The 9,480-nt window shown below is 59.1% G+C and overlaps 2 protein-coding genes and 3 non-coding genes across 5 annotated transcripts; 1 reads left to right on the plus strand and 4 right to left on the minus strand.

Moving 5' to 3' along the window:
• Nucleotides 1-113: 113 nt before the first annotated feature.
• On the minus strand, nucleotides 114-3,640 carry RPL7A (ribosomal protein L7a). Its single transcript, XM_025859510.2, has 8 exons — nucleotides 3,521-3,640; nucleotides 2,831-2,951; nucleotides 2,163-2,312; nucleotides 1,716-1,856; nucleotides 1,436-1,515; nucleotides 797-927; nucleotides 438-507; nucleotides 114-270 (listed from the first exon to the last, which is right to left on the minus strand). The coding sequence occupies exons 1-8, from the start codon at nucleotides 3,521-3,523 to the stop codon at nucleotides 166-168; spliced, it is 801 nt and encodes a 266-aa protein (XP_025715295.1). The 5' UTR covers nucleotides 3,524-3,640; the 3' UTR covers nucleotides 114-165.
• On the minus strand, nucleotides 998-1,070 carry LOC112814203 (small nucleolar RNA SNORD36). Its single transcript, XR_003205698.1, has one exon. It is a non-coding gene; the product is annotated as a small nucleolar RNA SNORD36 (small nucleolar RNA).
• On the minus strand, nucleotides 1,596-1,669 carry LOC112814202 (small nucleolar RNA SNORD36). The gene has a single exon (XR_003205697.1). It is a non-coding gene; the product is annotated as a small nucleolar RNA SNORD36 (small nucleolar RNA).
• On the minus strand, nucleotides 2,394-2,468 carry LOC112814204 (small nucleolar RNA SNORD24). The gene has a single exon (XR_003205699.1). It is a non-coding gene; the product is annotated as a small nucleolar RNA SNORD24 (small nucleolar RNA).
• Nucleotides 3,641-3,694: 54 nt separating the features above from the next.
• MED22 (mediator complex subunit 22) lies at nucleotides 3,695-9,474 on the plus strand. Its single transcript, XM_073889922.1, has 4 exons — nucleotides 3,695-3,836; nucleotides 4,262-4,415; nucleotides 5,883-5,963; nucleotides 6,709-9,474. Exons 2-4 carry the CDS (start codon nucleotides 4,293-4,295, stop codon nucleotides 6,925-6,927), a joined length of 423 nt encoding a protein of 140 aa, XP_073746023.1. The 5' UTR covers nucleotides 3,695-3,836; nucleotides 4,262-4,292; the 3' UTR covers nucleotides 6,928-9,474.
• Nucleotides 9,475-9,480: the final 6 nt, after the last annotated feature.

The raw sequence follows: 9,480 nt of genomic DNA on the forward strand, positions 1-9,480 counted from the left end.
CAACCCACACCTCCTGCCCTGTGCCCAGTACAGACCCTGGGTTTGAAAACACTTGCCGCCCTCCCAAACTGACAGATCAATTACATTCAACCCAAACGCCAATTGACACTGGCTGACACACAACGTTTTATTACTTTTATGTACAGAAAATTCAACAGCGTCCACTCAGCCCAGTTTGGTGGCCAGTTCTTTAGCCTTTGCCTTTTCCAGCTTGGCGATGCGAGCCACAGACTTTGGGCCCAAGACGTTGCCTCCCCAGTGGCGGCGGATCTGCAACGACGGAGGGTGGGGGGGTCAGTGTGGCCTCCTTCAAGGCTCTCAAAACCAGGTCAGCCCCTAGTGGTCTTCTACTTGACCACTCAGGAGCCAGCTTGGTGTGCCCAAGACGGCGTCGTGTGCGTGCCCGAGGCCGCGTTATATGTCAGGCTGCTGCTTACCTCGTCGTATCTGTCATTGTAGTTGGTCCTGATGGCCTCCACCAGCTTTGCCAGGGCTCCTTTGTCTTCCCTAAAAAGGCCGGGGGAAAACGGGGGTCACTGGCTTCTCAGCTACCTTTCCAGAAAGCGGGGATGGGCTGTTAGCCCCAACCAGCCCTTTGCCTCAGACACAGTATGACCACACAGCTTATTCAGGTGAAGAAATTCGTAGCCATCATCGGCAAAGATTCGAATTAAACATATCCCTTTAAGGTATGTCGTTTGGTCTTCAGGGAAAATCCCGAGGAATGAAGAACTGGGGGAGGGGGTGGCTGACCCCTACTGACTGCTGGGAGCTGGGGGCCACCTTGCATACTCACGAGTTGACCTGTGTGAAGGCGACAGTGGTGCAGGTCTTCCTGTGGACCAGACGGCCCAGCCTGGCCTTCCCCTTGATAATGCAGTAGGGAACCCCCATCTTACGGCACAGGGCAGGCAGGAAAACCACCAGCTGGAATACAACATTAGCTCTAGGATGTATTTTGACTAAAAGCAGGAATGTAAAAGCTAACTCAGTAGCAACTGCTCAGGGTTAAAAAGCTCATGTACTCGCACTTCAAGGTTTAATTCAGTGAGAAATCCACATCATCGCAGTGGCTGTCAATCGGGTCACCTGTCAGTACCGTCCTCGATGAAAAGGTACCTCCCCACTTTGGCCTAACACACCAGACTCAACATCTAGCTTTAGCTGTCCCAGCACTGACATCAAGACCCAATCTATCAATGCTTTTTTTTTTTTTTTTTAAAGATTTTATTTGAGACAGAATGAGAGACAGCGAGCGAGCACATGAGAGGGCGGAGGGTCAGAGGGAGAAGCAGACTCCCCGCTGAGCAGGGAGCCCGATGCGGGACTCGATCCGGGGACTCCAGGATCATGACCTGAGCCGAAGGCAGTTGCTTAATCAACTGAGCCACCCAGGCGCCCTAACAATCAATGCTTAAAAACAAGAAAGACCTACCTCAATGGGATCCACATCATGTGCAATCACTACCAGCTGAGCCTTCTTGTTTTCCACCAGGGTGGTGACGGTGTTAACCCCTACAACACACAACCAGTTTGTGCGCGCAGTCCATAGGGGCTGCTCGGTTAACAAAAGCAGCTCTCCTCTGGGCCCAGCTGTGACTCAGGGTTAAAAAGCTCGATTTTACTCTTCACAGTGATTCCAGGTGAAGAAATTCATACATCATTGCCAACAGCCTGTCCCACTACTCGCCTTCTGTGAGGAGGGGCCCACTCACCAGCTCGAAGGACAGGTGGCCTCTTAGTGGGGACATCCCCTTTGCCTGCAGCTTTCTTCTCAGCCCGGGCCAACAATCTCTGCTTCTTCTCCTGCTTTGTCTCTGGTCTGTACTTGTGGGCCAGCTTAAGCAGTTGAGTAGCTGCAAGAATCATTGCCAGTTTAGGCATGTTTTAAGCACTGGTCTGTGCCACCCGATGCAATGCTAGCTCACTGCCCTGAAAGTAGTCCAAGAAATCCCCCAACACGTACGTGACCTCTTCGGCCAAGGCCACCTTCACGTTCCGAAAATTAGATATGATATTCTCAATTTTAATAATTCAATTTACTTGAAAACACCCACTGCCCCTAGAAAGACTGCAGACGTAGTACCATCGGAGTCAGGACGGTAACATCGTCCTGGCCCAAGAAACCCCCTCTCGGATGGTTTTGTGCCGTGGAACCTCACCTGTCTGGCGGTCCAAGGCCTGGGTGAACTGGTTAATTGCAGGAGGCACTTTTAGACGTTTATAGAGAATAGCCCTTTGCCGTTGCAGCCGGATGTAGCGGGGCCATTTGACAAAGCGGGTGAGGTCCCTTTTGGGCTGGATGTCCTGTCCTGAGAAGTTAAAGGCAACACCATTAAGTGAGGATCAAACCCCCGTGGAGTCCGTGTTTGGTGCCATTCGGAGGGTGCAGGTGCATCAGCGATCTTGGTGGTTTCAAGCGTCATCACCATCTCTCAGATAGCAAATATTCTTTTACATCATCTGCACACAAACACCTGGGATCGCAGGGAGACCCCAACACCTCCCTCCTCATCTGGCGAGCAGCCAAGCTGTCCATCAGTACAGTGGCCCAAGGGCCTCTGCTCTGAAAGCGTGGCTCTCAAGGGCCAGGCTGAGTACCAGTATCTGAGCAGCAGCACAGTGGCGCTCAGGTGGCACACCCCGCGCACCAACATCAGCCACATCTCGAGCCCAGGGAGGAAGCAGAAAATGGGACTCCCACCCGGGCAGCTCCAACTCCAGACGCCCGAGAAGCTTCTATCAAGCACAGGACACGATCCTCTGCTCGGTAAGCTAGCGCTCCTCTCTGGGAGTAACATCAAATTCTCGCGTCCCCCCTCGTACTCACCGATGCCAAAATTCTTGGGCCTCTTCTCGAACAGGGGATTGACCACCTTCTTGGCCTCCTGCTTCTTCACGACAGCAGGGGCCGGGGCCACCTTCTTCCCCTTCGCCTTCTTGCCTTTCGGCTGCGCGAGAAGGAACACGCTCAGACCGGGTCCTCCCGTCCCCGCGACAGGCCCGGGCTGGCTGCCGACGTCCGGGTGGCCCAGCGGCGAGCCCGGCGGCCGCCCGCGTCTGCGTCAGTGGTCCTGGGGCTCAGGCACCAGACACCCTCCACACCCCTCCACGAGCCCCGGCAGCCACGCGGCCACGTTCGTCCGCGACGCCGCGCACGGGCCGAGCCGGAGCCGGCTCCGTCCCGGAACTGCGCGCTCTTTAAGAGCCCGACACACGGCTGGCGCCGAACTCCTCGCCCGAGGCCCCTGGGGCAGCCCCCACGGCGCGGCGGACCCTCGGCCCCGGCGTTCCGAGCCCCGCATTGCGGCGCTGCGCTCCCCCGGCCCGGACCCTCCTCCCCGCACTGCCGGACGCAGCCTGCAGCATAACACCCGGCCTAATGCCTCCCTGCCAGGCTCCGCGGGGCTCCCCTAGCGCCGGGCGGTGGAGGGATCCCCGCACGGCCACGGCCCGAAGAGGATGGCAGCGGATAGAAACCAGACCCAGCGCCGACATAGGGACCCGCAAAATCACTCACCATCTTGGGTTGCGGGAGGAGAAAGAAAGAAAAGAGAATTGTGGGTAATATGTAGGCGACATCGGAGATCGCGAGAACTGGCGCCTTCGCGGGATTTCGGATTTAAAGGAACAGGACCGCCCTTGCCCGCCTCCGATCGGGGGCGGTGCCTTAGTGCGGCCGCCGCGGCGAGTCGCGGCGAGCGGCGCGGAGCCAGGACTTCCGGGGAGGGGCGTGCGCTCTTCTGCACCCCTTCCCGCCCCTGTACCCAGCCTGGTCGCCCCGGGTTCTGAGGACCAGGTGGGGGCGTCGGGGCGGGGTCGCCGTCTTTTCTCAGGTGTGACCCCCCCCTTCCCCTGCTACAAAGTGACGCCCAGGCCGCGAGTTCGGTCGGTCGGCGGCGCGCAGGCCCCGGGCCAGTCGGCCGGAGCGCGTGGGCGCGCGGGGAGGGAGGGTGGTCCCGGCCGAGGCCCCCCCCGGAGCGAATGGGCTGTGGGCGCGGCGGCCCTCCGGGGGCCCGGCCTGGAGCAGAGGGTGCGGCGGGGGTAGAATCGGAGGGACGTCTCGGCGGAGGGGTGGGGGGCGGGCGCTCGCGGACGCGCGCTGGCCGGAGCCGAGAGCCCGCAGTGCGCTTGTGTGCTGACGGTTGCACGAGTCTGTCTGACGGGAGGGGTCTCTCCCGAGATCGCGGTTCTGCCGAGCTGGGGCGTGGAGGGTGGGCGGCTGGGGGTGGCTCGGCTCACGCCGGACTCTGGCTCCCAGGTGCCGCCTCCGCGCTGCCTGAGGCCCCGCCATGGCCCAGCAGAGAGCCCTGCCGCAGAGCAAGGAGACGCTGCTGCAGTCTTATAACAAGCGGCTCAAGGACGATGTCAAGTCCATCATGGACAACTTCACCGAGATCATCAAGACCGCCAAGGTGGGGGCGGGCAGGCCGGCTCCTGCCGCTCTGAGACCAGGGAAAGGGGAGGGGTCTAGCCAGTGGTGAGCTGAGTGGCCGGCCTGCTGCGGTCAGGTGTCACACGGGTGGGGGGGATCCAGCAGTGAACGCACAGGCCAGGCCTTGTCCGCATGGGGAAGATATTGGGGAGGGCAGCAAGGGGGTCCGGAGTAGCAAACAGGTCAACCGATAAATAAACCAGCCAGTTACAGGCCCTGGTAAGATGGCCTGGCTTCCGCGTCCAGCGCCACTTAACCAGCAGCATGGGTCTGGGTGAGGACCAGACCTCCCCGTGCCTCCGTTGCCCCTGCATCCTAAGGCCCTTCCGGTGATTGGGTGACATTGTGTACAGTGGTTGCCGTGGGGCGTGACTCTGGCCCAGACGTGGTTGCTCTTGCCCCCCAGTGCAGTCAGGGAGAAAGGCAGGGGAAGTACCCTCCAGGTGGTTAGAACTGGCTGTCTGGATCCGGTTGGCAAGCCTGCTGGGCTGCAGTGCAGCAGGTGGGGATGAATCTTGAGACTCCTGTAGACCTCGGAAGGCTTGTTAGGGCCATGATTGAGAAAGCTAACCTGTATTTAGCGTGCATTCACCGTGTGTCACACCGTGTCATGAGAGCTGTTGTGTCTTACGGTATTTAACCGTCACACCAGCTCTGTGGGACAGGTAGTGTTTTCTTCATTTTCAGAGGCGGAAACTGAGGCTCAAAAGACTAATTTGCCGAGGTCATTCTGCTAATAGCCGGCAGAGCCAGGATTTGAACCCAGGAATCCAGCTCCTTACTTTAGGGTGCCCTGCCCCCAGCCCAGGGCTGGCAAGGCCCCCTGTGGAAGCCCTGTCCCATGGACGGGCGGAAGCTCTGAGTAGCCTGCACTTTGGACAGGCCAGGCCAGGCAGCACTTCTGGCTCCTCCATGCACTGTAGGAGACACCTTGGATGCACTCTCTGAGCTGTCCCTGCCTCAGCTTTGCCCACCTGTAAACCCAGGATGGCGGTCCAGGCTTCGGTGAGAATTCCACAAGATAATGGTGGTTAAGCGCTGAATATGGCGCCTGGTAGACTGGAAGAGCTAGTAAACAGTTACTCAAAAGAAATACATTGTGCCTTTATGCATTCAGCAGCTGTTTACTGAACATCTGAGCTTGCGACCCCATCTTGTACCAAACGGCTGCACACCCCAAAGAAGACTTGACCTAGATCTCCCTGCAGGCAGCACAGCAGTCAGGGTCCACAGGCATCCATTTTCCCGATGAAAGTGCCCGTGAGCTCCTTAGAACAGAACAGGAGGGGGTGAACGCTGACCAAGGTCTGGTCCGCCGCAGTGCGTGGCGGAGAAGGTGAAGTGGACAGCAGGCAGGAGGCAGCAGCGGCGGGTGTCCTGCAGCCGGCTAGTTACCTGTGGGCTGGGGCACCTGCCAATTCTGGGGTTTTTTTTGTCTGCCCTCCAGATCGAGGACGAGACACAAGTGTCAAGGGCCACTCAGGGCGAGCAGGACAACTATGAGATGCACGTTCGAGCTGCCAACATTGTGAGTGAGTCACCAGGTGGAGGGCGGGCCCAGGGCTGCAGGAGCCTTGTGGTCCCACCTTTGAGGGGGGTGGGGGGCGAGTGGGCAAACCACTTCTCAGGAGACTCCCCTCGAGAGGAGGGCTGTCTGGCAGCTGCGCAAGGGACGGCAGATAGTCGGCCACATCCATCTTGGAGAGTGCTGTGCGATGGTTAGAAAGGGATCGACCCTTCCTTGCCGATGAGACAGCTCCTGGAGACTGATTATGAGAGCAAAAGCAAATTGCCGAACAAACCAAGATGTGCGTTTTAAATGCCTCTGATGTCTCAGAACAAGCACATCAGCCAGATGTTTCCACGGATGTGTGCCCACGGGTGCAAACGCACAGGAAAAGCCCCAGAGGAATCCTGCCCAGCTGGCCTGCTTGCTGCTCCCAAGGAGGCACAGGGGCAGGTGTTACACGGGACAGTAGTTTTATCTGTGGGGCTTGAGGCTTTGTGAAGCATAACCTGTGTAAGGGAGGGTCAGTATCCCTGCAGCGGCAGCCAGAGTGGAGGGGGGGCTGGGAAGCTGGTGGCGCCTGCCTTGGAAGCATGTCCATGGGTGGGGGCCACGGACCCTGCCCTCCCGTGGGTTCCCTTTGGTTCTCTCACTGCACGACGATCCTGTGAAGGTCAGTGCTGTAGTCCCACTTGACAGATAAGGAAAGGGAGGCAGGGCTGCTGCGGCTTCCTCAGCACGCCTGCCCTGGTTCTGATGGCCTCAGGTCCGAGCCGGTGAATCCCTGATGAAACTGGTGTCTGACCTCAAGCAGTTCCTCATCCTCAATGACTTCCCGTCGGTGAATGAGGCCATTGACCAGCGCAACCAGCAGCTGCGAGCCCTGCAGGAGGAGTGTGACAGGAAGCTCATTGCCCTGCGGGACGAGATCTCCATCGACCTGTATGAGCTGGAGGAGGAGTATTACTCGTCCAGGTACCGATAGGGCTGGACCCTGCGCAGAGCACAGCTGGGGGCCCGGGCCCGGCCTGCGGCCCCGAAGGCCCCGTTTTTGCAAACCCTTCCTGGTCTTGGCAGCACAGACACGTGCCGGGGTTTCAGAGCAGAGCTCACGGTCAGAGCGATTGATGGACAATTTACGCCGCCTGCCAGGCCCTGGGCAGCAGGATGAAAGTCACAGAACTTCAGGGTTTGGGTGGGCCAAGCCCCAGAGCGGAGGGCAGAGCCAGCATTCGTGCTGGGGCTGTCGACTGCCTCACTCTGGGCCTGTGTGCTTCTCTTAGTTTTTTAGTCAATATTTAAACGTTCCAGCCAGGCCTGGGCTAGCTTCTCTTGGCAGCCCAGGCTCATGCCCCGAATGTGCAGGATGCCAGTGCTTGCCTAGGGATGCGGTTCCATGTGGGGATCCCCAAGTCTTCAGCGTGTGTGTCAGGGTCCACGGTGGTGTGGGGGTGGGAAGGAGGAAGAAACCCGAGCAGAGGATGGCCTTGAGAGCTGGGCCTGGGGTATCCAGACCACTGAGTTCCTGTTCAGCCCATCGTGGTTCACGGACCAGAGCCTGCCTACATGTTAGGCCCATGCTGGGCCCCAGGGATACAGCAGTGGGCAAGACCTGTCACCCCAGCCCGCGTGCACCACTTGGAATCCTGAAACCTGAGTCGTCTGAGCCCAAGGGGTCCTGAGAAATCAGAGTCCAGGTGTAATATACACAGGGGAACTGAAGCTGGAGACGGGGAAGCCTTATACCTTTGTCCCTGTTAGCTCAGAAAGTCAAGTCTCTGTCCAAACGGAGCGGCGTCCCCCCATGCCTTTGCCCAGACAAACGTGTCCTTCCTGTGGTGGCTTTTTCAGATGATCCTTTCTGCCCCGTGGAGGCCATGCTGGGGCCACAGATGCCCAGAGCCAGCATGGTCTGTGGTCTGGGCCTTGGTTTCCCTGCCCTGTACTCAAAGCCAGCCCTCACTGTCCCTGGCCATCTTGGCCTCTGTGGGAAGGGACAGTACCACTGTCCAGCCGGAGTGGTTCTAGACTTTTCCAGAGGGTTCTGGGGCCACCTCTCGTCCCTGATACCCATTGGCTCAGCAGACATGGCGGCAAGTGCCTCCTATACACCAGGCCTTCAGAGAAGGGTCTGGAGTGGGTCCCTGGGGTGGGGGTGCTGTCTGTGTCTCAGACCATGCCAGGGACATGGTTCACAGCCCCGTGGATTTTGCAGAATCCCTTCATGTCCCTGTGTTTGTTTCCTGCTGCCCCCAAGGACCAGGCTTGTGGACTGAGTGGTTACAGGACAATTTAGTCCTGCGTCTCGAAGTTGAGGGCCAGGTTAGGGGTGGTGGTGAGGGACCTGCCCCAAGTCACCTTGACAAGACTGCAGGAAACCCAGGGGCCTGAGTGCCAGGCTTCCTGCGTCCTGCCGTGCCAGTCTGTCTCACCCAGGGGGGTCCTTGCTGTCCCTGGTGCCTTAGGAGGCTGAGTTCCTCCCTCGTCTGTAAATACCTGTGTAAGGCCAGGGCTCAGTTGAGTCACGGCTGCCGGGCTTTGTGCCCCTCCCCAAAAGCCAACACAGGTTGCCATGCCCCGCATGCCGGTGTCCACACTCGCCCGCTCTCTGCTCGTGACTCGCTCTTTCTCTATCTCTTGCCCTCTGCTGTCCTTGGGATGCCGCTCTGTGCCCAAACCACTGAAGGCAGAAGAAGCGAGGGAGGGAGGGAGGTTGGGGTCAGATAGGTGTGGGACCTCTGAGCTCTAGTCACCCCTGGACAGCTGTAGTGAGTCATACTCCTCACCTGCATCCTCACTCCGGCCTTCCCGTGCCTGGGCAGGCCAACACTGCTGACCTGTGTTAGAGGCAGGGAGACTTGAGTTCAGGGGGCCTGTGGGCCTGTTGGCCGCACAGCTGGTACAGTGGTGCCGCACAGAACACCAGGGCCCCTGGTTCTGTCGCGATTCGGGCAGAGTCCCCGCGGGGCAGAGAACCGGAACACAAAAACAAGACGGGGTATCTGCTCTCGGGGTCCTCACAAAGTGTAGGGACTGTGGAGAGACCATAGCGAGCTCTGGACAGCTGGAGCCAGGATAGGAGGCGGCAGCATGGGCTGGCTCAGCCTTGTGGCTGTCAGTTGGGAAATACACTTGGTCAGTCAGAGGGACCTGCCAAGGTCACTCCTGCTGGTGGCTGGTCCTGGAAGGGCCCCTCCTGTAGGATGCTGTGTTGGACCCTGAAGCAAGGGCAGCCCCACACGCACCCCCCCCCCCCCCCCATAGCCAGGCCTGTGGAGAGAGGGGCCAGCACAGAGAAGAGGAGGGGAAAGGCAGGTTTGGGGTGTGGTCTGTGTTTTCGTAACTCCGCTTCTATCTTGCTTCCCTGCCCCCACGCCCCGCCCCGGCTTCCGCCCGTCTCTGCCTGCTCCTGTCTCTCCCTGGGTTTCTGGTGGTGGAAAAGCTCAAGTCTTTGCGAAGCTAATGACCTGCCCCTGTGCGAAGCGTACTGGAGGCTGGACCTCGACACAGACTCTGCTGATGGCCTCTCGGCCCCTGT

The sequence above is a fragment of the Callorhinus ursinus genome, unplaced genomic scaffold (genome assembly GCF_003265705.2).
Source record: "Callorhinus ursinus isolate GAN/ISIS: 27379988/994484 unplaced genomic scaffold, GSC_fseal_2.0 scaffold122, whole genome shotgun sequence".
NCBI classification, from domain to species: Eukaryota; Metazoa; Chordata; class Mammalia; order Carnivora; family Otariidae; genus Callorhinus; species Callorhinus ursinus.